This window comes from Aspergillus versicolor (genome assembly GCF_001890125.1).
Source record: "Aspergillus versicolor CBS 583.65 unplaced genomic scaffold ASPVEscaffold_5, whole genome shotgun sequence".
NCBI classification, from domain to species: domain Eukaryota; kingdom Fungi; phylum Ascomycota; class Eurotiomycetes; order Eurotiales; family Aspergillaceae; genus Aspergillus; species Aspergillus versicolor.
The window spans coordinates 870821-897597 of NW_024467528.1; the positions used below are offsets into that span (position 1 = coordinate 870821).

Genomic DNA, 26777 nt, shown 5'->3' on the forward strand with positions numbered 1-26777 from the left:
TATCAAGAGAGATATTAGAACAGGACGGACTATTTCTAAAGGGTCGTTGCGTGGACTCACCTGAGCACAGAAACAATGGCGACAGTGAACTTCATTTTGCGTTGAAGCTGTTGAGGTAATTTGTATCAAGATTATGAGTTGAGAACTGGAGAACTGATGATAGACGAGATTATAGACGAAGAGGAGGGAATCATGCCTCTATTTATACGCCGAGTACCGGCCTACATTCTATGGTATAGAAGCCATACTCTCCTCACATCTGGAGGAAAGAAAGGCCCAAGTCAACAAATCATTGATTCAACAAGCAACGTTCAGCCTGGTATTCAAGAACGCCCAGAATGTCCAAGGCTCGTGTTCCAGTTCGGGCCAACCCCAGAGAATGATCTTCACAGATCAGCCCCAAGCGCACCATCCGGATCGCACCCCCGGAGTTTGCTCTGCACCACTGACACACAGCATGACAAAATATGCGCCCTTTTGATCTCCGCTCGGCCACCTGAGAGGTCTCTCCATGCCTCGTGAGTCGTGAGATCTCGTATATGCGCTATGCAAGGCTGTCTGGAACGTTGCAGCTACATTTCTTGCTGAACTGTAACCATACGGTGAACTGCCGCCTGGGGAAATCGGAGCTAGTTGCCTTGGTACTGTCTGTCATCGATTGGCAGGGAAGTGATCTGCTGGTTTTTGGACAGGGGTATCGCGTCTAGATCGTCGATCGATATCTGAATGAAGACAACAGGGCATGCTCAGCCTTGGTATTCTCGTATTCATGCATTCTTTTCTTCTGCGTCTGAGACTGCCGAGAACTTAAACAAAACTACCAAGTAATTGATTGCTACGTAAAGCAATTGTACGAGCAAATCATGTCAGCAAGTGGCAACTTGGATAACCTTAAATGCTCTCACGGGTGCTGACAAGTATACCTTCCTTCATTTCTCCCAAGAGATAAAGTTTTTGGGATAGCTGACCTCGTCCTTGCATAAACCAAGAGCTGTACTCTGGGTAGATACCCCGGTGCAGATAGGCTCAATGCGTGGTGGTGGCAGCATGGAACCCATCACAGGACACCCTTACATCACGCATAAAGATCGAGAAACCACTTTGATGTTCGACGTTCTGGCCAGCTGCCAGCATTTTCCTAATGGGGCTCTAATCCACGATACCCTCGATGATGGGGAATTGAATCCTTGCAAGGGAGGCACCGCCCAAGCTTGGTGTCTATCAAGGTTGGATGCTACACCAAAAGTACAAGCTATGATCCACGGTCCACGTCGGGTATTCCGAGTTGCTCAGCTCTCATACGCGAATAGAGACAATCAAAGAATATTTTTAGGCAAACGGCATCTCCCAGCCGAACCGCGAGATTGTTTCCATCCAAATAGGTCCACGCTTCTCCCGCAGACAGACTCCCATTCACATCAGATGCACACTGAGGATCCCTGCTCTTCTATATCACCTCAGCAGCAGCCATCGTAGAAGGGACATTACTAACTAGCTTATCACAACCCAGAACAGTGAACCACTCAAGTTGATACTTTCTTCCAGAACATCACAGCTCGCCATGAACAATGCCCACATGGGGTAGGCAGAAACCCAAGAAGGGGCCCGTGCAGACTGTGAATCTGGGATAGGGAGGCTACGAGGACAGGCAGGTAAGTTGTTTGGATTCCCTGCTCTCACGGAGCGCGTCGCCGAGGGCGTAGTGGAGGTAGATCCAGGTGGCGGACTGGAAGGCTTTGGAGTGGAGGTTCATGAGGTTTGTTGCATGCGCGTCAGGCTGTGTTTGCTTTTCCAGGTTGGTGAGAACGCCATAAAGGCTGTGACTTGGGTTGTTTCTTTGGGATGGTGCTTTTGTTGATGTAACCGCAGCCGGGCTTGGTTGCTGATTGAGGAGATGATGTCGAGTAACTCGTGGGATAACCCCATGCAGGGATTTGTTTTTCACAGAGTCGCGCCCTGCGAGGAAGCGAATATGGCGGGGACTCCGGTTGACCATTCCAGACTGTCGAGATACTTTTTCCTTTCACCATTGCTTGTCGTGGCAGTCATGGTAGTTCCAAGGAAGGTCCAGCCAGCGATATTTCCGCTCTGTCATCTGGTCGTAGCGAGGGATATCTTGGCCTGCGTACTGGTTACGGAGGATATGCGCGGCCCATGCGATGCCATATGGAGGCGACCTTCTGACTGGTAACACAGTGGAAGCAAGACTCAGCGCTATGGGTTGTCGTAGTCGACGAGAGATCGCCGGATAGTGCAGGTGTGGCTAACTGGGTGCAGTCAGTATGTTGGCGCATGGTTGTACAGGGCAAACTCACGATAGTGGGAAGGAAACCGGTCGATTTCTGCTAGAGATGGGCAGTGAGCGACATCTGGGCTCAGCCTTGATCCTTTGTAAACTTTGATGCCCACCGAGAGGTCCACCATTCCCCCGTGATCCGAACGAGTGCGTAAGAGGCAGCCAAGGAATGAAATCGGTCATCTACTGCCCTGTCCTCCTGGAAAACCCCGATTTTCGACTGGGTGATGGTCGTTGCCCGTGGCTTCTGCACCCCTCTCATGGCCATACACATATGGGCACATTCCACAATCACAGCTACCCCTTCAGGGTTGAGAATTGTATTAATTACCTGGGCGACCTGCTGGGTGGGTCGTTCTTGCACCTGGAGCCGCCGAGAATAAACCTCAGCCATTCTGTTTCACTTTCTCTCCTCCACATTGAAGGCAGGGCGTGCTTGAAGACGATGCGCCGTTTGGGGCTGGAGACTCTGCCAGATTCGTATCACTTGCAGGTGTGATGGTTTCAATTGGCCCGGTCATCTCGAGGAGTAAGTACAGCCGGTTGATTTGAATCGGTTAACTTGGTCTTTCAACAGAATAAAAAAAGGATAGCAATAGATATGGAGTGATAGACTCTATGTTCCAGATAAAGCGGAGGCTGAGGAATTTCTGAAGAACCGTTACCGCATAATCAATGTTTGGAAGCCATTCAAGGGGCCCGTTCAGTCAACTCCCCTGGCATTTGCCAGTGGCTCGTCCGTTGAGCCAGAAGATCTTGTTCCTATTGAATTTCGCCTTCCGACGCGGAACGGGGAGATTGTCGGGGTTAGGCTTAACCAAAATCAACAGTGGATGTACTGGACCAGTACCATTCATCGGGTTGCCTCCCATCACATTCGCCCAAATACGAACCAACCGTGTGTGGCCAGATACTGTTCATGGTCGTTTGTATCCACGATCTCCCTCGTGTTCTTTCCTCTAGGTCCTCGGCGATACTTTACATGGAAAAATAGTGATTCGATGGCACTATCAATGGCATGTCCGGGACAGTTCGTTCACTTCGGGGGTACATGGGATACCAAAATGCAAAGGACTTCCCCGGTGGTAGGGCCAACAGACCCTTTTCGAGGACTTCTGTGACGTTGGTCTTATTGCCAAGGAACACGTTGTCGCAATAGTAATAGTGCGAAGCAGGGTTGAATGTTGCCTGGTCTTTATACAGGCCGTCCAGCGTCTCATCTTGACACGTCCACTCTGCGAGTGTTCCGGGGGGTCGGCTCTGATGTAGCTTTTCCAGCGCCTTTCTGGCGTCTTCATAGTCTTGCTTCATAGTGACAAATTGAATCTTGAAGCAGACTTCGCCGTGGGGCTCAGAATAAAAGGCCACCATTACGACCTCGGTGCCCTGGTCAGCACTTGGGATAATGGATTGCACCCATTCAAAAGCTGGACGGTACATATTGGCTGGAGAAATGTATCCGAATGATTTGAAGCCATGTGTCGGATACGGCAGCAGCTGTAAATGAAATCCGGTAATGATGGCTGGGAAGACATCAAACCAAAGTTTATCTTTTTCTCAGAAAAGTAAATGTATCGTCACTGTATTACCGATACCACACCAGTCCGCTGGGTCGGGCCGGAGCTGTGGGACAGATCCACCCAGATTAACTCCGCTTACACGACCCGCTTGGTCACATCAGTCTTCTGCAGAGGATTCATCCCCGCGCGAGGTGATTCGGATCTCTTCCCCTGCATGAACTTTCTGCTGAAGATGTTGGTGTTACAAGACTGTATAGTGGATCCCTGCTGATCTTTGTACTCCCCAACTTGGGCCACTTCACGGACAGATCACTTGTCGTGTATGAAGCATAATATCTGGAAACATATCAAGTGGCATACGTAATGAAATTGGTAAATCATGTCGTTCACATACAAGTGACGTCGCCCAAACACATAGTAAATGATGAAATTGTATGAATATATTGGGTATGCTATTTCCATTGTAAGAGCTATAATTCCCGTATTTACGTGGAGGAATCTGTTGCAAGTGATTGTAAGGCCTTGTTTAGGCAGAAATTTGATGCTTTTCCCCTTGGCGACCCTCGAGATCCTGCGGCTTTTGTTGGTCCCCAGTGGAGTGAGGCACATTACGAGCGAGTAATGTCTTTTATAGACGCTGGTCAGCAGTATGGGACAATGACAATGGGCGGGAGCATCGAGGATGGTCTCTTCATCAAGCCTACCGTGTTTGAAGATGTACCGGAGGACTCGCCGCTTGCCAAAGAAGAGATATTTGGTCAAAAATGAGTGGCCATGGGTCTGGTGGACTTCTTCACAGTATGGAAGAGTTCCTCGAAACGAAAACAATTCTCATGAAGGGCACCTAGACTAAGCCAAACAGTGAACTCATATTGTACTTTCGCACCTTTGTTGAGACAGGTCTTTCTGGACAACTCTTAGGGTTTATTGGTGAATCGGGGACAAAATATATGGGTGTACTTTCATTTGACTGTAACGTAGTGGCCGTGTAATGTGTAGTTTCTAATGCACTTATAACTCCAGCTCCATTAGATTAATTCAACTAGCTGGTTTCAGGGCATGTTTCTCTTATTGCCTTCACGTTAGGAGCCCTTAAAGGTAAATCCCGTTGGAGACGGAGAACCAGAGATACGAGATAGCGTTATCAACGAAACTGAGATTACAAAGAACTCTTGATGGGCTCGCCCCAGCCAGGCATGTCATTCAGATCCTCGGGGCTCTCCGGATGAGGATTCGTTGAATAATCCGACAGCTGGACGCCAGGCCTCCACCTCCACTTCTGTGCAATTTCGGGGTCCAGAGTGCCCTCCATCATCTCAACAATGTATTTCCCCAGCACTGGGAGAAATTTAAATCCATGCGCAGAGCCTCCGATGGCAATTTTGAGGTTTCTGTGTTTGACATGGGGGGTGATGAGGAAGTGGTAGTCGGCCATGTCTCCGTCCCTGAAACCGGATTAGTCTGTATACAATAACGACAAGTTTCGCAGCTCACCAGCATATTCGAGTTTCAATCCACTCTCTATGAGCCAATTTTGGCACACAGGTCTCCATCCATTTACGAAGACGAGCCTCGACTACAGCGGGAATTCCATCCTGTGGGTTGTCTGAGCGGTATCGAGGAAGCGACATCCCATTCAGGGACTTTGCATAGTTGGTGACAAAATGGACAGCACCGATTTTCATGATACCGTCTTCTTGAGGTGGGAATAGAATGCCTATTCAAGTCAGTGGTTTCCTACGAGGTCAATGTGGGCTGGCGTTTACCTCCTTCGAGATGATCCAGAATGGGAATGTTTTTATACTCCTCGACCTCATCCGGGGTAAGCTGGATATGGCCCACTGTATGTCCCTTTGCCACAATCTGGCCCTCGAGATCCAAAAGAGAACCAGCCGCAGCACCGGCCGCGAGGATAATCTGGCTCCCAAAATACGCCGTGCCATCTCCACACTTCACCCCGATACAAGCTTGATTCGCATCGTAGAGCAGCTGCTTCACGTACCCGGAATCTCCAGATATATACTTAACCCCGGCCTTCATAGCCTCTCGCGCCATTCTCACAATCCCTTCGCGCGCATTCACCCACGCGGCATTCGGACTCCAATAGGACTTCCACCCCTGGAAGTCTCCGTCCATCACAGGCCACTGCTGATGGATTTCCTGCGTCGAGACGAGCCGCGGGGGGTCAACACCTAGATCCCTTGCGCTTTTTATGGAGGCTTCCACGAAAGGCGAAGAACGGTCCGTGGCCCCAATGATCCAACCGCTGGGGTGGTACAGCCCGGCAAATAAGCCATTCGGCTCGCGCCAGATGTCTCTTGAATCGCTGGCCAGCTTCGTGTATAGGGGCTCTGGGTATTCGGTGCGGACGACTTTGTTGATGTCATTGCCAGCGGCCTCGAACGAGGGAACGGGGAAGCGGTCGAGGACAGTGACATTGGTGTAGCCTTTTATAGCGAGATGGTAGGCGGTTGATGTTCCAAATGTGCCGCCTCCGATGATGATTATCGGCTGGGAAAGCTGGGAGGTCATGTTGGATCTGGTAGTGGATGGTACAAGTAACGGTGAAGCGCGTTTATTTGCAGCCTTTTATGTCTGTCTTGTGCAGTCTGAACCCAGACTATGCCGTATACCGTGTCTAGAATAGTGCAACATGTTACTCCAACTGCTGCATTTCTACTGATAAGTCCCACCAATGAAGGGACACAAACGAGTCATATTGGGGTACTGAGTTAGCGTCACTCGCACCGACCTGCCTCTTGTCATTGTCTTATCCCACTTCCGGTCTATGAAGGATACACTCGCTATCATGGCTCCTGGTGCTGTTGTATCTGGATGGCTATAAAGTCTCCCTCGCCCTAATTCGATCCTCTATCTAACCCAACAGATGCCCTTGTCTCTAATGATGCAGAAAGACAACAAACATGACTTCGCCAACCGGCCAGTGGCCGATACCGACAGTGGTGTAGGGGAAATCACAGCGGTGCGCAACGATTCAGGCTTCCATCGAACTTTTACTCCGAGACAAATCCATGTATGCTTTTCTCGTCATACTCATCACAGCCACCTAACTGTATAGGTCATCTCTCTCGGAGGCCAAATCGGAGCAGGCCTGTTCATCTCGACCGGGTCCAACCTGCGAGATGGCGGCGCTGGCTCGCTTTTGCTGGGCTTTGCAATGGTATGCTCATGCGTATGGGCAGTCCTCAACACCGTCTCCGAGATGACGATTGCATTCCCAACTTCTGGGAATTTCATCGACTATGCCGACCGCTTCGTCGATCCGGCCCTGTCCTTTGCTGCTGGCTTTTCCATGTGGATTGGCTGGACAGCCATCATTGCCTCGGAGGCCACTTTCTTTTCTGTCATTGTGAACTACTGGGCTCAGAACTCGGTCCATGAAGGCGTGTGGTGTATGCATGCATTACCTATCTATGTGAACGGTCTAACATTATACAGTAACGGTCTTTCTCCTGCTCATGTTCATCATCTTCAGTCTGCCAAATGTTGTCTTCGGGGGGTTCGAGTACTTTACTGCGATTCTGAAAATCCTGGTCCTCATCATCTTCATCATCGTGGGAGTTGCACTCGTGTTTGGCGTCGGGCCAGAAGGCACCGTCCACCACGGAGAAAACTGGCAGGATGGAAAGGCCTTTTTGAATGGATTCAAGGGATTCGGAAACAGCGTCTTGCTAGCGATCCTGGCAATCGGCGACAATACCTTCACCGGGTTTCTCGCTGGCGAGTCCAAATCCCCCCGGTTCTCTGTGGCGCACGCTGTCTTCCTCATCCCGATCCGAGTCACTGTATTCTATCTGATCTCAGTGGCCCTGATCGGGATCTTGATTTCTCCATACAATGAGAACCTTCTAGGGAGCGATTCGGGCGTTGCCTCCTCCCCATTCGTGATTGCCATCAACCAAGCCGGTATCAAGGGCCTCCCTGACGTCCTCAACGTGGCAATCATCTTCGCCGTCGCAGCCATCGCAGCAGAAAGTTTCTTCATCGCCTCACGGATCCTCCAGTCCATGGCCCACCAGGGCATACTCCCCGCCTGGGTGTCGAAAGTCGACTCGCGCGGACGCCCTCGCATCTCCCTGGCCATCACGAGCGTTCTCTGCGTGGCCCTCACATATATCAATCTCAGCGGCGAGGGGATAACCGTGTTCAAATGGCTATCGCAGATTGCTAGCACAGGATACTTCATGGTTTGGCTTGTCATATCAATTACATCGTTTCGGTTCCGTGCAGCTCTCAGGGCTCAGAATGATCCTCTGTTCACCGAGACGTATGCATGGAAATGCGCCCTTTGGCCGTTTCCGCCGGCTTGGCTGTTTACCTGCTGCTGTTTCTATATCGGGACTTCTTTTTACCTGGCCTTGTATCCTATTGTAAGTTTTGCCGTTGTCTTCTCTGCTTGGGGTGGAGCTTATTCGTTTATACAGGGATCCGATACACCAACTGCATACTACTTCTTCCAGTACATGTTCGGAATAATCTTGATCATTTTCAGTGCAGTTGGCTACAAACTGATATTCCGCACGAAACTACGTGACCCTCTAACAGTTGACCTGCAAGCAGGGCGGCGGACTCTGGGGGTCGAGGAGATTAAGGAGCTGGACGAATATAAAGCTATGCCTCGGTGGAGAAAATTCGTGTCATTCGTGCAGTTGTGGTAGTTCTATATAAATCAAATCTATGCAGTTCTAGTATAGTCCACCTCCCTATACCCATCAACCTCCTCGCTCCTCAATTCTGTCCTCCTCAACTCCCACTCCCCAAAATAATTCGGCTCCTCGCCAACCCTTTTAAACCCCAGACTCTCAAAAAGCTTCAAACTCCGCTCATTCCCTTGCCCAATCTTAACACTCAACGCGACAAACTTCATCTCCCTCACATCGCCCAACGCTTTACGTGCCCCCTCATCCCCCCTCACAAACTCCCCCACCACCTCCCCCTCCCGTTCAAGCACATACCTCAAAAATGCCAGCAACGCAGCCCTCCCAAACCCTCTCCCTTGGTCCTTCTTCTCAGCAACCATCAGCTCAATCTCGCCAATGATTTTGGGCGTTTCAACGCCCTCGTCCCCATCGTCGACTCTCAGGAAGAGGTTGATGTCCCCGATCATGCGCGCGGAACCATCATCCTCGTCTGTTAGGCTTGATCCCTGTTCACCCTGGTTACCACTAGTAGTAGTGGCGGTGCTGTTGTTCCCTCCGGCAGGACGACACATGATAAAAGTGAGTTTATCCGCATCATTCCGCCACGACTGCTGCATGGCATATTCCTCGTCTAGACTTAGTGGCTCTGAAGCCGTTGCTTGTTGGATTTCCTACTTGGGTTAGATTTTCCCTTTTTTTGGTATTATTGTAAGGCAGAAGCAGACCTCGTCTTTCATCCACTCGTGATACCGCGGGACGTGCCATTTTGAGTACGGCACTAGCAGGACTTTGGGGGTTGAGATTGCTTTTAATGGTCAGTAGGATAGTATAATTGCATTGGGGTATTTACAGACCAGTTGTGGCGTTTAGGAGCATGGTCGTTTCTTTAGGGAGTCTTGAAAGTGTTAAAGTGGTGAGAAAATGAAATGCAGTGCGAAGTGTCGGATGAGGTGGGGCCGTTGATTCCCCGACTTTGCGGTATTTAATATTTATATAGTTCAGTAAGAAATTAATAGACGTGTTTGGATAGCTTTTGGCGATAATTCTATTTTGCAGTGTGTGTTTATTGGGGTTGTATGTATCTCTAGGAAGGCATACTTCCAGTTATATATATATATATATATATATATATAGTTCTTGTTCCTCTCAGCCAAGAGCATAATTTGTTGTTAATAAACTCTAGGAGGTCAATATAAACATCAACTTAATTTCCATTAAAGTTCCACCCTCTAATTTATCGTTCTTAGTGCTGATGGCCTCAGCAACGAGCCTAAATCGACCCTGGCCATCGGAAAGGATCGCACGATGGTGGGGAAGGACAGCCATAATCGACGGACATTTCGAACTGACTCAGCGGATGTCATGCAACTAAATTAGTAGTCCCCGAAGCTCTTGGGGTGTGCGTAGTCTGATTTATCCCGTTTTCGTATGGTGGGGTTGGGAAGCCGTTGGTTATATCTCCTGGCCAACAAGTCCGTATCTTTATACACTGTACACAGCATTCATTCTTGCTTTCATTGCAATGACATTCCCCAACCGGCCTCAGTTCTCTGGGTTCATGAGGCCCTGCAGGGTTGAAGGGGGAGCATCTGATTTACAGGTCTTGGGGGAAATCCCAAAGGAAATCGACGGTGTCTTTTACAGGGTTATGCCCGATCCCCAGCTCCCTCCATTCATTGAAGACGATCCTGTAAGTGCTATCTAAAGGGTTTATCTTGTAATGTACTAACTCGGCCGACAGTGGTTCAACGGCGATGGCAACATCTCTGCATTCCGCATCAAGGACGGCCAGGTCTCTTTTAAGCAGCGATATGTGAGGACGGAAAAGTTCATGCGTGAGAGAAAAGCTCAACAGGCGCTTATTGGTTGGTTGACAAGTTTAATTTTGCTACCTTAGTCCCCAGTTGCTGACGGTGGCCAGGCAAATATCGCAATAAATTCACGGACGCTGTAGAGTTTCAAGTCCGCAGCACGGCCAACACCAATATTGTATACTTCAACGGACAACTCCTAGCATTGAAAGAGGACTCGCCTCCATACGCTTTAGACCCAGCCACGCTGGAGACGAAAGGTCTCTATGATTTCGACGGCCAGCTGCCGAGTCTGACTTTTACGGCGCATCCGAAATTTGATCCCAGAATTGGCGATATGGTCTGTTTTGGATATGAAGCCCGGGGCGATGGAACGCCGGATGTTTGTTATTATAATGTCGCCCCTGACGGTAAGTTCACTGAAGTCGTTTGGCTGGTGGCACCGGTCGTAGCTATGATACATGATTTTGCCGTTACGGAGAACTGGGTGTGTTAACAGTCATCCCATATCCATCTTTGAGCAAGGACTTACTGCAGCAGGTTATCTTCCCGCTCATCCCCCAAGTATGCGACCTCGAGAGACTGAAACGAGGTGGCGAGCACTGGCAATGGAGCCCCGAGACGCCGCTGTATCTCGGAGTCCTCCCGCGACATGGAGCCAAATCCACAGACGTCAAGGTCGTTGCCCTAACTGCAACTATATACTACACCACCAGGCCTAACTCTCTCAACAGTGGTTCCACTACAAAAACTCTTTCCCAGGACACACCGCAAACGCATACGAAGACGCACACAGCAATCTCATAATCGACCTCGGCCTCAGCGACAAAAACGTCTTCTTCTGGTGGCCAGACGCACAAGGGAACAGTCCCCAACCTAGCTCCATCCACTCGAATCTCGTGCGCTTCTGCATAAACCCACATTCAACAGCAGATACAGATCTCGCGCTCGAAGAACCACAGGTCCTTGAAAGAAGTAACTCCGAATTCTACCGGATCGATGACCGCTTCACGACCCGCCCCTACAGACACTGTTTCTTCACCATGATGGATCCGGCCCTGGGTACGGACTTCCCGCGCATAGAGCCAAACCTAGGTGGTGGGTATCCGCTGTATAATGCACTTGCACACTTCGATAACCAAATCGGCGAGACGGAGGTTTATTTCCCGGGGAGTACGCATATGGTGCAGGAGCCGGTGTTTATTCCCCGTAATGATGAGGCACAGGAGGGGGATGGGTACTTATTGGCGTTGGTGAATAACTATGAGGCCATGGGGAGTGAGTTGCATCTAGTTGATACGGAGGATTTTAGCAGACTGAAGGCGAGGATTTTGTTGCCGGTGCGTTTGAGGCCGGGGTTGCATGGGAATTGGGTTGATGGGAGGGATATTGCATTGTAGGAAGACTTGAAGAGGACGTGGTTCATCATCATGAGTTCAATAGGTTCGTCTATATACGGCTTCATGCATTATTGGTTCTCTTCTTTTCCGGCAAAGGTGCCGAACTTGACTACTTCGACCTCCAGGGTTTCGGTGTCGACCAGGACTAGCTCGCCCGATTCCCGGAACTTGGGGATCGATACAAAGCGGACCGTTGGGTAGGATGAATCCTCCTCGGTCCCGCCCATCTCCGTGTCCTCGCCGCTGAGTTTTAATGGCGCGTCGCCTTCTATAATGCCGGTCTTGAACCGCGGTTGGTTACCGGTGAAGAAAAGATGCGGGCAGCTCTGCATAACAAAGGGGTCGTGTGTCTGGAATGGATAGGACCCTGTATCGATAGTCAATATAGAATATCCCAAACGAAATCAACCAGCTTGAGAACTTACATATTGTATCTGGAGCTGTGGGAACTCCACATCTCCACCGCAGCATGGCCTCCATGATTCGTACCCTAGCTTCCACGTCCCCGTCGGTGTCAATATTCCCATCCTCATCTGCAAAGTCCAGGTATCGAAGCACGTCATCCACATTCTGCCCACTGCTACCCCACAGCCGCCAGCCCTCAACATCTCCTTCCCAGGGGTTCGTCACGCTATCGAACCAGCCGTGTTCCGGCTTCTCTTCTCCAGTTGGTGGCGCCGCGCAGTAGGCCCTCGCACGCGGGAACATTGCGCGGTGGATTGGCTGCTGCGGCAGCGCAAAGTTTGCCGGGTCGCTTTCGCCTGGCATGAGAGTAATGGGTATACTAGGTAGAAGCTCTGCGAGAAAGGCATCTAGTTGTGTAATAGGCGACGCGTTATACGCGGAAGCGTCATATCCGTACTTCTTCTGCTGCGCAATCTTCTTTCCCGAAGCCCCGTTCTCCAATGCCGGTGCCGCCTCGATGGTACTCACCCCGAGTGAGTTACCGGCAATGATCAATCTGGTAATCCCGCTAGCATCTGGTAGTGAACCCGCCTCCCCCTTTTGAGAAGACGATCCTGTGTAGCCTAAAAGATAGTCCGCCAGGAGCTCGAGGGTGAGGCTGTCACTCGAGGTTCCCGTAATACCAAGACCACTAATCAATGCGATTTTCCCTTTCTTCGACTTCTCGGATGACGATGCGTCGTCTCTCTCCCATCGTCGTGGCTGTCGAGCGAGATCAGGAACCTTAATATCAACCGCCTCGAAATCTCCATTTGCGTTCTCCGTCCCAAGCACAGCAATGATGGCCCCCGTTGCTAGTTGGACCGAGCTCAATTTGCTTCCCGTCAAGCGCAGTCGCCCGGATTCGTCTTCAAGCATGATTTCTGTCAACTCTGGGTGTGATGGGTCCTGGTAGGTTCGGCGGGGTGGGGGAGCTGTTGTAAAGTTCTACTGGGGATCAGAATGGGTTCTGCAACAAATTGAGAACAACCTACGTCTTTCGTAAGATCGTCTAAGATATTGGGCTTCAATGGCATCTCCATATATATTGTGCCCGCAACCCAGCAAAGTTCTCCTTGTCGAACATCGAGTACTCGTTCCACGCGACGGGCATACTCTCCTGCAATCTGCAGTCCCGCAGTCAAGTTAGCGACAACAGAAAGTAAATCTCTAGGTTCAAAGGGCGTATCGTACGTTGAATCCTTCCCAAGCTTCGACCGCAACTGCTTCGACGGCTGGCTTCAGCTTTGCAAGCCGCAAGAAGTACATATCTCCATATTGCTGTTGGTATTGCCTCTCCTGGCCGGGAGGAAGACGGAACGTATCTAAAGGATTATACACAGAGGGATTCCGTTGCGCAAGCTCATGTTGTTCCGTACTAAGGAAATTGACCATAATTAGCGAAGCAAATGACAAGCTTTGGGTGCGGAGATGCGAACCTCGGAGGACACAAGAACTCTTCCTCTGCAGCCATATTGTGACGAATTAATTTCCCGCTAGTGCATTGGCTGTTATCAAGCAAAGATTATCGAAATAAACCTGCTTTCGTAGTGAGTTTATGGGAAGCCGATTGATTGACTGTTGCGGACTTGAGAAAGTGGACGGAACGCGGGAGACGCGTCTTTTGGCGTTTCTGCCATCATTTCCGCTTTGGGCTACCTCCTCCAGCTTCACCACTCTTTCCACCCTCTCCAGAACCCTATCGAACCTCAAAGGACTGATTCTTTTATTAAACAGTTCCTAAACTTCGCTCGCTGGTCTACGCATTCCTTGGTGTCTTGTCTATTGCCTCAGCTCGCTTCGAACACCAATAATCCTAGCCATGGCAGCGACAATTCCAGATTAAGTATGCAGGAAAACCAGCCAATTTCTTGGAAAGATTCTTCATAAAATGCCTCAATCCTACATTTATTTCGAAACATCGTTGGCCCCGCTATCAGACCCAACCATGGGCACAGTGTCGACCAAAAAGCGCAGGTTGATAGTGATACCCGTTCAAAACCGTCGTAGTGTACACTTAGAGATCCACCAACCTAATGTTAGCAGTTACTGCAATTCAAGCTTCAGCCTTTTCAGGCCACTTCAGTTTCAATTTCAAGCCAATCAACGCGTTCAATTTGGAGAGCAGCATTGAGTGCGAGGAGGCATCTGATCCTTTCCAATTTCCGGATGCCTCATCCCTGGCTCGGCTCTCAAATCTCACCCAGCATTCCGATCTATACTCACCGAGTCCTACCATTGGCTGCAGAAAAAATGATAAGAGTGCTCCTTCATTGGCATTTTTTTCTTCTCGAGTGCACTTAGATGTATTGGTGCGTCCGAGTGCCGCAGAATGAATGGCCGAGGCCATCGTCCACTGGCAGGCACGAGACCATCATTCTTGACCAAGGGCATACTCGACGGTAGAATTCTTGGGAAGGAATTTCTCGTATCTTCGCGTCGCGCATGATAGATGGCCTCGGTTCTATTAATCTCATATCTCGAGGAGCAGGGGCATCCTCAAGGCTGTAATCTTCTCAACTTCCTGCCGACACGTTCAATATGAAGATCATATCATCTATAACCCATCCTCTGGGCAACCTATTCATTCTGGGCCTATCAGCATTCGTTCTCGCCTCAGCCTTTAGCTTCGATTCGGCACTGCGCGAGGTATACCATAACATAGAGCGTCGCAGCCTACCGGGCTCTCTTGCGCTTGCTCCAACAGATGCAGTCGGAAAATATCAGCCTCCGCCAGGACCAGTGGTGTACGGGCCTTCGCCTGCGACAGCTTCATCACCTTCAATACCTGAAAATACGGACGAAGATGAAAGCACACATGGGTCACATCGAGCAATGGCGGCTACAGATGGCTCTGAAGACTCCGAGTAAGACTACTTTCGTTGCATCTCTGTTTCTGGAATGGCAGTTTAATCCTTCCTTTTTCTAGATCACACCTGCGTATTCCCTCTGCGTCGGAAATGGATGCAGTGATATTCAGGGCTCAGACTGGATTAGGGAAGAAAAATGTGGCGGAATCACTGGCAAGCATTATAGTGTCCATGCTTGTGGTGCTGCTCTATCTGTGATCGGCTTCTCGAGGCCGAGTTACCAACTCGGTTGTTGAGGGAAACAGTTGGGGTCTTGGGGAAGGAGAATTGTCAACTGCGACTCTGGCGTGTTTTTTATTGCACATAGATACCCATTGCGAGGCTAAACAATTTATCTTTCGTGCTCATGCCGGTTGTATCTTACGCTTGACACTTCAAGTAGATCGACTAACAACAATCTACTTTAAGCCCCGCATTAGCCGGGATGGTTCAAGCTTGGACTAAGGGGTATAGGACTTGCACATTTCAAGCATTATGTATAAGGATAATGCGCGGCACATGACTGCATAATTGCACCTACAATCCGAACGCAAAGTGTACCGCTAACCGGCAGACCGAAGATCCCAAGAGATGGGCCTCGGTCCGTCTCCCGCAGAGGCTTTGCTTCCCCGCATCTCCAGGAGCTCTCCAGTTCCTCTTTCATATGGGAGCGGCCGAAATCGAATAGCCGACAGATTTACCAAGGGAAGGTAAATTTTGTTCCTATATATCCCCGGTGATAATCCCCTCCGGCCTCACACTTCAACCTCATTCTCACTCTTTTCCGCTCCATCTTCAAACAGGGGTCTATACAATAGAAAACAACAAGGTACGCGCCTGGTCGCAATCCCTAATTCTCCCAAATACAAACTAACATCACCGATCCAGGACAGAATCAAGCCGCCAAAATGTCAATCTCAACGCCCCTCACCTCCCTCCTCGGCATCCAAAGCCCCGTCCTCCTCGCAGGCATGGCAAAGGCCTCCGGCGCACCCCTCGCAGCCGCAGTCTCCAACGCCGGCGGCCTCGGTGTCATCGGCGGTCTGGGCTACACCCCAGACCAGATGAACGAGATGCTCACGGAGCTCAAGTCCCTGCTCAAGGACAAGTCGCTCCCCTTCGGCGTCGACCTCGCCCTCCCACAAGTCGGCGGCAACGCCCGCAAGACAAACCACGACTACACAAACGGCCAGCTCGACCAGCTCATCGACGTGGTCATCAACCACGGGACGAAGCTCTTTGTGTGCGCTGTTGGTGTCCCGCCCGCGCATGTGATCAAGCGTCTCCACGACGCCGGGATCCTGATCATGAACATGGTGGGTGCGCCGAAGCACGCTGAGAAGGCGCTCAAGGCTGGCGTGGATATCATCTGTGCGCAGGGCGGAGAAGGCGGTGGACATACTGGGGATATTCCCTTCTCGGTGCTTATCCCGGCCGTTGTGGATACGGTGCAGAACTATAAGAGCACGCTTACGGGACAGACCCCGCTGGTTGTTGCTGCTGGAGGTGTTAACGATGGCCGGAGTCTGGCGGCGGCATTAGCACTGGGTGCGGCTGGTGTGTGGGTGGGGACGAGATTCCTGGCCACGGAAGAGAGCGGTGCCAGTAAGCTGCACAAGGAGGCCGTTGTTGGTGCGCAATATGGAGAGACCAAGAGGACGCTTGTTGTTTCGGGACGACCGCTGCGGATGCTCCCTAACGATTACATCAAGGAATGGGAGAAGAAGCCCCAGGAGATCGCCGAGTTAACGGCGAAGGGTATTGTGCCCCTAGAGCATGATTTCAATAACGATAAGGACTTTGATATTCCTTTCCTCATGGGCGACGTCTCTGGGATTGTCAAGGAGATCAAGCCCGCGGGTGTGGTCCTGAAGGAAATGGTTGCGCAGGCTGCGGAAGTCTTGAAAAAGAGTGCCGCTTATGCGACGGGCCCTGCGAGCAAGCTTTAAGTAAGATTATATTCTTTATTTATCTATGTATTTTTTGAGCCGTGCTTCAGCTTCCATGCCTCATAGATATGGGCGGAATGTATATATCTAGGAAATTTTATGGTTTCAGATGTCTCATTGATATACATTTACATAAACTGCAACGTGAACAGAACTCGGAAATCATTCAGCAATAACAGAGGATAGGCGCATTGGGCGAAGTAGGTAGGTGGGTAGTTCACACACCTGATGCCTGGTTGAAAAACAAGTGCTGGAGAGAAGAACAGTATCCGACTGGAGTGTGTATAGCAACACGTAGATTTCCAAAATAAACCAGCGCTACGTTCAAGAGCTGTTGATATACATCTCTGTCCAATGGTGGCATTTCAATCCATCACTGCAAGACTGCCGGATACTAAACTTGACGACACCACTCCCTACATTGTTACCAACCTCAAAAAGGGCAAAGAAACTGGCCCTGCTTTCCCCTCCTTCGGCGGGATAATTAGTGGCATCCGTTTAACACAGCTTTCCCATTCGCTCGTGCTTCCAAGAGGTTCGGCGGCGGTGGCGGCCCGAATACAGGTTTCTCTGGCTGCTGTGGCAGGGGGTGGTCTCCGTGGTCTCCGTTGGCGCTATCGATTTCATAATCTTCGTCACTGATGCCCTCTTCGTCTTCCTCGTCTTCGTAATCCTCTTCGTATTCGCTTTCCGTCCCCTCGTCGTCACCGTCTAAATCCACAGCAAGATTCTGCCCACGACCTTGGGCCTGCATTCGTCGGCACAGCGCTTCAAGGTGATGACTTTTCTTCCGCCACTTGTCGAGTTCTTCATGATTCCTCGTTCGCTCCTCGGCCATTTCTAGTATGTTTCGGTTTGTCTGATCGTGTTTGCGAGTGAGGGTGAGATTTTCCTTTTCCAACCGTTTGGTCTTCTTCGACATTTCCTCCATCTCCTTGCGAAATGTTAGGAACAACTCGTTACTGTTGTTCAAAGTGTCCTCAACCTGGAATATCATTATTACCGGGAACCAAAATGGGTACTATGAAGCCATACCTGTTTAAACTTTTCCACGTAAATATTTAGCTGGCTTCGCAGTTCAGACTCGGTATGCGAAAACGTAGATACCTGGGAGCTCAGCGCACGACAGCGAGCAGCTTCATTCTCCGCCGCACGTCGTTGTTCTTCGTATTTCGCGGTAAGGCACTGGATTTCTGCATCCTTGCTGCGCAATAACGACTTGTAGTGTAACTCGCGCATCTCGAACTTTTCACCAATGGTTTTGATCTTGGCCCGCAGGCTTTAACAGGTTGTCAGACAGTGTACAGAAAATAAAACGAGCTAGACCGCAACTTACGCTTCGTCGAGGTCGATGTCCACTTTGTCGCTTCGAGGATTGCCCTTTGCCGCCATAACATCTTGAATGTCGTACAAAAGAGAGTCAAGTCGCTCATTGACTATCGCACGGGCCTTTTTCTCGTTCTCCTCCAGTTTTTTGTTTTCATCCTAATTCCCCCCAAAAGTCGTCGATTAGCCCAGGCGCTAAAATCCAATCGATCGAGCCGTAATTGTATTTTTAAACCCACCTTGACTTTCTTGTTTTCTTTCGTAAGCTCCCTACAAAGCTTTTCCAGCTTATCCTTCATAGTAACAGTTTTGTTCAACTCCGATTTGCCCTTGTCTTGGTCCTTTTGGAGCTGGTCCGCACGCTTCTTACTCTTTGCATAGTCGCGGTCCAACTTCTTCATGTCGGCCAGGAGCTCCGTGTACTTTTTATGGACAGTCTCGAGTCGGGTCATCGGGGATTCGATATTGGTCAAGAGCTGGTTAAGATCTCTGGTGGCCTTCTTCACCTCCCGTTCTATAACCCAGCAGTGTTGTTAGCCAATGTTGCCACGCAAGGCCAAAAATATCCGAACGGCCCAAATTGTACACTCCGGGGTAAACCACGCACCGATTTCTTGCTCTTGGTCCTTTTCTCCCGCCGCATCCTGCTCCAGCTGCGAGATCTTGGCGGCAAGAAGTTTTGAAGTTTCGTTGGGGTCCGCGACCTTCTTCCCCTTGTTTTTCTTCGACATAGCCGTAGCCGACATGATTGGGGAGTCCACTTTGGATATTCGGTCCGGGGGATGTTCGTTGCAAGTTGTATGGCGGAGGTCGCGTGGCCGGGCCTTGGAAGGAAAAATGCGAACACGGAACGGCTGGGCGTGGTCTGGAGTTTAATGGATGGCCGGGTCTCGGGCCGCTTCGAACAGGCGAGCAGAACCCAGATCCGTGTGAGTAATGTGGCGCCTGGAGGATACCCAGACGCAGCACAGACAATTGTGACTCTTGAATTCCACGCTGGGAATGAGCGGAGAACCTTGAGAGACTTGCTAGGCTCGCAGAACTCGGAGCAACCGGGACTTCCGATCCTATAGCAACCAAGTTCTGCACGGCCGAGAAATAACCCAAGAACGGCAGCAGAGAGTCGTGAGAGCCTGGTTGAACGGCAGGCAGCTAGCGAGTATAAACGAGTCAAGGACAGTCGGTCGAGGACTTGTTGGAGAGATCGAATCCAATCTCGTAAGAGGGGGTTAACGCTAGCCCGATTGGAAAATATTCTCTTGGCATTGCGCAGTTTGTCATCGCAGCCGACATCCGGCCGCAACTCTTCCATCCATTCTCTCCTGCCTTTCTGCTCAGAATTAGACAGCGGTCATCCGGAGGCACTCTTCTTCTCTCTTCACTGTGCCGTTTGTTTGCTCCTTAGCTCTATCACTTGGTCCCGGCTGGACCGGTGCCGTTTCCAATACGTTGCGCCATCGACAACGATCTGTTTGAAACAAATCCTCTAACACCTTCCAAAGTCAAGGGACTGGTCTGCGCGCCCTTCTATTGCTTCGGACACACTTGACAACATGCTCCGCTCATTCCTGCAGCTGGGCAGACAACGCGCTCCGGCCCTCCACAGACCTTGCGGGCACGTATTGAGGCCAGCCACGTCATTACCTCGGTGGTCTCAAGCACGAACGCTCGCTTCAGTATCCAGCCTACCGGGCTTGCCAGAAGTTGGCGACCAGCTCCACGGGTTTACCGTTGAGGAGAAGAAACATGTCCCCGAGCTTCACCTTACGGCTGTGCGATTAAAGCATAACAAGACACACGCGGATTACCTCCATATCGCAAGGGAAGACAAGAACAATGTTTTCGGCATCGGATTCAAGACGAACCCTCCGGACGCCACAGGTGTGCCGCATATCCTGGAACACACCACCCTCTGTGGTAGCGAGAAGTAAGGCTTTCCCCATCCGAAGAAAACTCAGTTGCGGAATCTTGAAATAGACACTGACTTCTGGCCTCCATTAGATACCCGATCCGTGACCCGTTCTTCAAGATGCTCCCTCGATCTCTCTCTAATTTTATGAACGCCTTCACCTCATCCGATCACACCATGTACCCGTTTGCCACGACGAACCTGCAAGATTTCCAAAACCTCTTATCAGTCTATTTGGATGCTACCATGCACCCTCTGCTCAAAGAAGAAGACTTCAGGCAAGAAGGGTGGCGTCTAGGACCGGAAGACCCTCGGGCTATCCAAACTCTGGAGGGTGGTTTAAAGCCGGAAGATATCTTGTTCAAGGGTGTTGTGTACAACGAAATGAAGGGTTCGATGTCTGACGCCAACTACCTTTATTGGATCAGGTACCAAGAGAGCATCTTTCCTGCAATTAATAACTCTGGAGGAGACCCTCAAAACATCACAGACTTAACGCACAAACAGCTAGTCGACTTCTCAAAGCAGAATTACAACCCCAGCAATGCTAAGATCCTGACTTACGGCGATATGCCTCTAGACGGTCATCTGAAGCAGGTTGGTGGCGTCTTGGATGGATTTAGCAAAGGAGAGGCGGACACGTCCGTTAAGATGCCGATTGATCTCCGCGGGCCTGTCAACGTGACTGTGCCAGGGCCAATTGATACGTTCGCCAGTGAAGACAAACAATTCAAAACTTCCACGTCATGGTACATGGGTGACAGCACGGACATTGTCGAAACTTTCTCTGCCGGTATCCTCTCGTCTCTGTTGCTGGATGGATATGGCTCTCCCATGTACAAGGCCTTGATTGAAAGTGGACTGGGCTCCTCGTTTACCCCCAACACGGGGCTCGACACTTCCGGTAGAGTTCCTGTTTTCTCGATTGGTGTCACCGGTGTGAGCGAGGATCAAGCTCCTCGGGTGAAGGAGGAAGTTCAGCGAGTCTTCCGGGAGTCTCTCGAGAAGGGCTTTAATGACGAGAAAGTCCAGGGATTCCTCCACCAATTGGAGCTTGCCCTTCGGCATAAGACCGCGAACTTTGGTCTTGGAGTTATCCAAAAAACTCTCGGATCTTGGTTTAATGGCTCAGATCCCATGAAGGAGCTGGCCTGGAATGAAGTTATCGATGCCTTCAAGAGGAAGTACGAAAAGGGTGGCTATCTGGAGTCTTTGATGCAAAAGTACCTCACCAATGATAATTGCCTAACATTTACGATGGTCGGCAATCCATCATTCAACAAGGAATTGGACGAAAAGGAAATGGTCAGGAAGGAGGCAAAGCTCAAGGAACTGATTGAGCAGTATGGCTCGGCTGAGAAGGCTGTCAACGAGCTTGGAAAGGCTGAGCTACAGCTACTTGAGGTTCAAGAGCAAGCGCAGCACTCTGATCTAAGCTGTTTGCCGTCTCTGCGAGTCGAAGATATCTCTCGGCAAAAGGAGTACAAGCCGGTCCGCGAATCTACTGTTGAGGATACGGATGTTGTCTGGCGCGAAGCTCCCACCAACGGTTTGAGCTACTTCCAGGCAGTAAATGTTTTTGACGACCTCCCCGACGACCTTCGCCTACTACTACCGCTTTTCAACGACTGTATCATGCGACTTGGAACTCCGACCAGGACGATGGAGCAGTGGGAAGACTTGATAAAACTCAAGACAGGTGGAGTCTCGACCTCAACCTTCCACACGTCGTCACCAACAGAACTCGGTACATTCAAGGAAGGCCTCCAGTTTTCTGGCTTTGCGGTGGACAAGAACATCCCAGACATGCTTGAAATTCTGACAGCCCTTGTTACCGAGACCGACTTCACCGGCCCTTACGCACCAGCCATGATCCAAGAACTTTTGCGATTGTCCACTAATGGGGCGTTGGATGCTGTAGCAGGGACGGGCCATCGATACGCATTGAATGCCGCTGCAGCTGGCCTTTCTCGTAGTTTCTGGGCGCAAGAGCAGACTTCAGGCCTTGCCCAGCTGCAAGCTATGGCAAACCTTCTACGGGATGCCGAGACTTCTCCGGAACGTCTAGCGGAGCTGATCGAGAAGCTCCGTCTCATTCAATCATTTGCTATTTCGAAAACATCCGGCCTCCGTGTTCGCCTTGTCTGCGAACCAGGAAGTTCAAGCCAGAATGAGTCGATATTGCAAAAGTGGATTTCTGGCCTACCGAAGTCTCCTTCACCCTCGACCCAGCCTCAGGGTCTTGGCTCGGAGTCACTCGTCACTAAGGCCTTTTATGACCTGCCCTACAAGGTCTACTATTCCGGCCTGGCTTTACCAACAGTGCCATTTACACATTCCTCCTCCGCGAAGCTGAGCGTCCTTTCTCAGCTTCTCACTCACAACTACCTACATCCCGAGATCAGAGAAAAGGGAGGTGCCTATGGAGCAGGTGCAACCAACGGTCCCGTCAAGGGACTCTTCGCCTTCACTAGTTACCGTGATCCCAACCCCGCCAATACCCTCAAGGTCTTCCAGAACAGTGGTGTCTTCGCGAGAGACCGTACCTGGTCAGACCGTGAAATCAATGAAGCTAAACTGGGCATTTTCCAGGGCCTTGATGCCCCGGTTAGCGTTGATGAGGGAGGGGCCAGATATTTCATGAATGGTATCACCCATGAGATGGATCAGCGTTGGAGAGAACAAGTTCTGGACGTCACAGCAAAGGACGTCAATGAGGTTGCCCAGACCTTCCTCGTCGAAGGCAAGCGGCAATCCGTCTGTCTCCTAGGTGAGAAAAAGGATTGGGCCGAGTCTGAAAACTGGGAGGTCCGCAAGCTCTCCATGAACCCCTCCGATGTTTCCGACGTCCCCGAAGGAGATGCTGCAGCCTCGGCCTAAGCATCTCAATCAATTCACCTGCATAGATCACACCCTCGTGACCATGGGTGGTGATCTACATTATATAAACCTACATGTATTTCTACTAACGTTCTGATGAAAAAGCATGTAAAATAGACATCTACGTGTACAATATCCCATCTCTTCACCTCACGTTATACATAATATTCACGCAAATTGTCCTTTCTCTCCTCTTCACAACATCCACTTGGGCTCATGCACTCATGTCACTCACAAGCGCGGAACAAAGAACAACCAGACCCATCTTCAATCCTAGCCTACCTCCATGGTCGACAGATGGGTCGATCGTCCAGATGGACAAGCGCAATATCAATGCGGAATGTGAACCTCTTTTCCAGAGACGGTACACTTCCCTCCTCCGTTTTTCAGACCCGCCCTGGGTTTTTATAACCACGCTGTCAGCCTACGCAGGGCGGACTAAAAACGTGAGAACAGACCGTAGTTGGCCTATGAATCTAGTTTAAAGATCTACAGGTGCATCGTGGAAGAAAAGAAATAAAGGTATGGCGGGATAGTTCCTCAAGAAACTCGGCCAGCTGGTTTAGGATTTCCAAATCATAAATCATAACCATAACCAAGGTCGTAGTATACAGGTAGAAATAGGTTAAGTGGTATCACAAGAAACAAATATTAGTTTGAATGGATGTGCTTGAATGGCCTGCAAGCCAGTTGCTTTGAATGGGATACCTGCTCCCTGCACTCTCAGTTTCGGTCATTATCAGTCTTAGAGCTCGGGGCGTCATCCTCGGGTTCCGGCACTGGCTCAACGGGTTTCAGACGTACGTCTGAATTTCGACTAGGATCGGAGTGGGTAGAAATCTGTTCGATACTCTCAGGGCTCATGGGTGTATCGGGCAAAGGCGGGAATGGCTCGGTTCGTGAATCCGACTCGGAGAATCGCGAGTTGGAGTCTTGTCGGGCCACTTTGTTGTTAAAGGAAGAGTCTTGTTTTCCTTGCACATCGGAGGTGTTTACAGGCGAGGCGGAGTGAGCGATGCCTGAAGGCTCTGTTTGTGATGGAGATATCGAAGCGGTCTGTCACAAGGTCAGCTTGCAAATACTGGTTGAGTCGCGGTTGTTTCTGAGCACACCTTGACGTCCTCTATACCCATGCCCCGGTGCAAAGCCAGTTGCCGCGCGGCGAGCCGTTTTTGTACAATTTCCAACTCTTCTTCCCGTGCAGCCTGCTCATCCTCTCTCTTTAAATCGTCAATCGATATTGATGCCATATCGCGGGAGAGATCTGCGAAGGAGCTTGGAGGCGATCGCATTCGACTGGATCGCTTCTTTTTCTTCTTTTTGTTTTTCGAGCTCTTTGAAGATGTGGTGGGTGCTATGCTGAATGTACCAGAGATAGACCTCATGCTGTCGGGCTTACTCCCTTCCTGGTCATCCGACTCCAGTCCTGTGCCCCGTCGGGCCAAGGCCATAGCAAATTCATCGTCCAAGGGTACCGCGTCCTCCTCCTCGTCGCTCATGATTAAATCCCCTCGGGAGCTGAGAGAGTTTGCGGTTTCGCGGGATGACTGTGTTGCACTGCGATACCTCCCATTGTTGCCATCCACGGGCCCTTCGCCGGTCTCCTCGCTCTCTTCAATTAGAGGATCCTGCTCGTGTACTTCTCGTAGCCCCGTTGGGTGTTCTTGAAGGTCAGCGGCAGAGGGCCTATATTTCAGACCCCGCGCGCCAAATCGCCAAGGGAATCGCTCGAGGAATCCCAGAAATGACGAGCTCGGAATAACAGTAGGATCATCGCGCTCATCCGGTATCAGAAGTCCGCTTTTCCTCCTACTTGCGCGACGGGCACCATAGCTCATCCTCCGCTGCCTGCGAGGCTGGTCGGGACCTCCCCGCACTAGCCCGCTCCCAGCCAACAGACGGTCTAGTTCGTCTGTACCCCATCCTAAAATCGTATCATCCGCTTCTTCATTCTCCCAGTCGTCGTAAAAGTCGAAATCTGGGTAGCGACGGCGATGGCGGCGTCTGTGGTCTTCATGGGTGGAGAGACAGGGCGCAGTGCATGAGCTGAGACAGTTTCCAATTGACGTGAAACAAGGGAATATATAGTTATGTGAAAATGTATAAATCCTCTCCTGCGCTGACTCATTTGCGGACTCGAGATTATATGAAATCTGGTTGATTGTCTGCCTGACTCGAGGGTCTCTCGGTCGCATCATGGTGAATGGTGGTTAGTAGGAGACCTAGTCTCCAGGCATCTGAAGATAAAAGGTCTGTTCCTCCAACTTCATCTAGGAGGCCCCATGGACAATCAAGTGAGCGCCGATGGAACCAGACTGTGGAACTCTGTAGGCCGATAGCGTTTTGAGTCTTGGAATTGGGGGAGACAAGGAAGGGAGCTGGAGGAATGAACAGATCCCAGACGGGGTGCGGATGCGGGCAGGGCAGATGTCATCCGACTTAGTCAGCCCACGCCCGGCAGAGAGGGGGATCATTATTATGAATATTCTGGGCGTTCACATTCTCTGATCTACAACTATACACAAGATGGTTTATTACATTCGTTTTCTCAAAACCCCGAGGCTGCAGAAGCTAAAAACTGGTTCTATTTCCGCCTCTGCACTTATATGCATCACAACAGATTTAGGCGATGCATTCCTGACGCAGGATGTGGATTTACTTGTAACACTCCGTCCTGCTCACAATGAGAAAAACACTATATGTCAGGAACGCCTGCATTGGCAGGGAGGGAAGCGTGAACTCCCTATTTCATTGGGATCACTCCCCAGCAGCATCTCACAGCGACCCATGGTAATGGAAGTGACTGCATCGAAACCTGTCCGCGTCACAGATCCAACATTGTCAGACTCTATGCTGGATCAACGCAGTATCCCGCTAGTAATATCCTGCTGGAGTGCACCATTCGGAGGCCCGCAGTCGCTGGTCGCCGAGAAGCTGGTTGAACGACGCTTCCGTGTGAGCCAGTCTGTGCAACTGAGTATATGGGAGGAAACCGGGAATAGCATTGCACGACATATCTGGTGAGACTATACTCTCCGGATTTTTTTTTTTATATCATTATCTAAGTACCTTCCCCCACGCGTTCAGGGATGCAGCAATTTCTTCGGTCGTATATCTTCAGCAGATCATTGCTGGGAATCACGGATCGTCCAACCCTGTGCTAGAGGACCTTTTGCAACCTGGACGCAGTAGCCCTCTCAATGTAATTGAGCTAGGATCAGGATGTGGTATAGTTGGTATTGCTTTAGCGAGCCTTCTACCGCAATGCTCTGCCCTGCTCACAGACTTATCCGAAGTTGAAGATATCATCACTAAGAACATTGCTGTTGCGCGGCCGGCGCGTGCGTCAGAGATCAAATATCGGCCACTCGAGTGGGAGGAAGACCTCCCGGATAATCTCTTCGATAGCACAGCCATTGATTTAGTCCTTGTCTCGGACTGCACTTACAATGCCGACAGTCAGCCGGCACTAGTGTCAGTGTTAAGTCGACTGGTCCAGGTGTCTCCTAACGCTATCATCCTCGTAGCTCTTAAGAGACGGCATGAAAGCGAGAGTGTTTTCTTTGATTTGATGGAATCCGCTGGGCTATACGATCTACATTTGCACCGCACCAGGGTCCCCTCCGAGCACGAACAATGGGATGAAATTGAATTGCACTGTTATGGCAAACGTGCCCAAAAATAAATGCAGCCAGTAGGCTTGGTCAGGATCCCAATCCCATGTCTCCGTAT

At 50.5% G+C, this 26777-nt stretch overlaps 13 protein-coding genes across 13 annotated transcripts; 6 read left to right on the plus strand and 7 right to left on the minus strand.

The window, feature by feature from the left end:
- Positions 1 to 2206: 2206 nt before the first annotated feature.
- ASPVEDRAFT_669382 (uncharacterized protein) lies at positions 2207 to 3034 on the minus strand. The gene is made up of 2 exons (XM_040815918.1): positions 2316 to 3034; positions 2207 to 2267 (listed from the first exon to the last, which is right to left on the minus strand). Exon 1 carries the CDS (start codon positions 2688 to 2690, stop codon positions 2376 to 2378), a length of 315 nt encoding a protein of 104 aa, XP_040668126.1. The 5' UTR covers positions 2691 to 3034; the 3' UTR covers positions 2207 to 2267; positions 2316 to 2375.
- On the minus strand, positions 2983 to 4012 carry ASPVEDRAFT_670177 (uncharacterized protein). The gene has a single exon (XM_040815921.1). It carries the CDS (start codon positions 3734 to 3736, stop codon positions 3275 to 3277), a length of 462 nt encoding a protein of 153 aa, XP_040668127.1. The 5' UTR covers positions 3737 to 4012; the 3' UTR covers positions 2983 to 3274.
- Positions 4013 to 4975: 963 nt separating this feature from the next.
- ASPVEDRAFT_53067 (NAD(P)/FAD-dependent oxidoreductase) lies at positions 4976 to 6348 on the minus strand (the record flags this gene model as incomplete). Its single annotated transcript, XM_040814740.1, has 3 exons — positions 4976 to 5261; positions 5311 to 5533; positions 5583 to 6348. 3 exons carry the CDS (start codon positions 6346 to 6348, stop codon positions 4976 to 4978), a joined length of 1275 nt encoding a protein of 424 aa, XP_040668128.1.
- A 279-nt stretch (positions 6349 to 6627) lies between these two features.
- Positions 6628 to 8495, plus strand: ASPVEDRAFT_193041 (uncharacterized protein; the record flags this gene model as incomplete). Its single annotated transcript, XM_040809131.1, has 4 exons — positions 6628 to 6850; positions 6896 to 7229; positions 7276 to 8207; positions 8262 to 8495. The coding sequence occupies exons 1-4, from the start codon at positions 6704 to 6706 to the stop codon at positions 8493 to 8495; spliced, it is 1647 nt and encodes a 548-aa protein (XP_040668129.1). The 5' UTR covers positions 6628 to 6703.
- On the minus strand, positions 8450 to 9432 carry ASPVEDRAFT_41870 (uncharacterized protein). Its single transcript, XM_040812447.1, has 3 exons — positions 9332 to 9432; positions 9203 to 9282; positions 8450 to 9148 (listed from the first exon to the last, which is right to left on the minus strand). The coding sequence occupies exons 1-3, from the start codon at positions 9351 to 9353 to the stop codon at positions 8513 to 8515; spliced, it is 738 nt and encodes a 245-aa protein (XP_040668130.1). The 5' UTR covers positions 9354 to 9432; the 3' UTR covers positions 8450 to 8512.
- A 329-nt stretch (positions 9433 to 9761) lies between these two features.
- On the plus strand, positions 9762 to 11688 carry ASPVEDRAFT_193046 (carotenoid oxygenase family protein; the record flags this gene model as incomplete). The annotated part of the gene is made up of 5 exons (XM_040809132.1): positions 9762 to 10167; positions 10219 to 10354; positions 10399 to 10775; positions 10829 to 10966; positions 11023 to 11688. The coding sequence occupies exons 1-5, from the start codon at positions 10000 to 10002 to the stop codon at positions 11686 to 11688; spliced, it is 1485 nt and encodes a 494-aa protein (XP_040668131.1). The 5' UTR covers positions 9762 to 9999.
- Positions 11689 to 11756: 68 nt separating this feature from the next.
- ASPVEDRAFT_131774 (DNA-directed DNA polymerase delta subunit POL31) lies at positions 11757 to 13606 on the minus strand (the record flags this gene model as incomplete). The annotated part of the gene is made up of 5 exons (XM_040806858.1): positions 11757 to 12055; positions 12114 to 13080; positions 13128 to 13259; positions 13327 to 13510; positions 13572 to 13606. 5 exons carry the CDS (start codon positions 13604 to 13606, stop codon positions 11757 to 11759), a joined length of 1617 nt encoding a protein of 538 aa, XP_040668132.1.
- Positions 13607 to 14578: 972 nt separating this feature from the next.
- On the plus strand, positions 14579 to 15386 carry ASPVEDRAFT_671423 (uncharacterized protein). The gene is made up of 2 exons (XM_040815929.1): positions 14579 to 14999; positions 15062 to 15386. Exons 1-2 carry the CDS (start codon positions 14674 to 14676, stop codon positions 15198 to 15200), a joined length of 465 nt encoding a protein of 154 aa, XP_040668133.1. The 5' UTR covers positions 14579 to 14673; the 3' UTR covers positions 15201 to 15386.
- A 352-nt stretch (positions 15387 to 15738) lies between these two features.
- On the plus strand, positions 15739 to 17107 carry ASPVEDRAFT_671388 (NAD(P)H-dependent flavin oxidoreductase). The gene is made up of 2 exons (XM_040815927.1): positions 15739 to 15810; positions 15870 to 17107. Exon 2 carries the CDS (start codon positions 15890 to 15892, stop codon positions 16928 to 16930), a length of 1041 nt encoding a protein of 346 aa, XP_040668134.1. The 5' UTR covers positions 15739 to 15810; positions 15870 to 15889; the 3' UTR covers positions 16931 to 17107.
- A 307-nt stretch (positions 17108 to 17414) lies between these two features.
- On the minus strand, positions 17415 to 19002 carry ASPVEDRAFT_132073 (taxilin; the record flags this gene model as incomplete). Its single annotated transcript, XM_040806884.1, has 5 exons — positions 17415 to 17915; positions 17966 to 18209; positions 18267 to 18415; positions 18496 to 18770; positions 18864 to 19002. The coding sequence occupies 5 exons, from the start codon at positions 19000 to 19002 to the stop codon at positions 17415 to 17417; spliced, it is 1308 nt and encodes a 435-aa protein (XP_040668135.1).
- An 807-nt stretch (positions 19003 to 19809) lies between these two features.
- On the plus strand, positions 19810 to 23045 carry cym1 (pitrilysin family metalloprotease cym1; the record flags this gene model as incomplete). The annotated part of the gene is made up of 2 exons (XM_040814741.1): positions 19810 to 20183; positions 20258 to 23045. The coding sequence occupies 2 exons, from the start codon at positions 19810 to 19812 to the stop codon at positions 23043 to 23045; spliced, it is 3162 nt and encodes a 1053-aa protein (XP_040668136.1).
- Positions 23046 to 24112: 1067 nt separating this feature from the next.
- On the minus strand, positions 24113 to 25243 carry ASPVEDRAFT_131658 (uncharacterized protein; the record flags this gene model as incomplete). The annotated part of the gene is made up of 1 exon (XM_040806844.1): positions 24113 to 25243. The coding sequence occupies one exon, from the start codon at positions 25241 to 25243 to the stop codon at positions 24113 to 24115; it is 1131 nt and encodes a 376-aa protein (XP_040668137.1).
- A 328-nt stretch (positions 25244 to 25571) lies between these two features.
- On the plus strand, positions 25572 to 26730 carry ASPVEDRAFT_53075 (protein N-lysine methyltransferase family protein; the record flags this gene model as incomplete). The annotated part of the gene is made up of 2 exons (XM_040814742.1): positions 25572 to 26065; positions 26133 to 26730. The coding sequence occupies 2 exons, from the start codon at positions 25572 to 25574 to the stop codon at positions 26728 to 26730; spliced, it is 1092 nt and encodes a 363-aa protein (XP_040668138.1).
- Between the last annotated feature and the right edge of the window lie 47 nt (positions 26731 to 26777).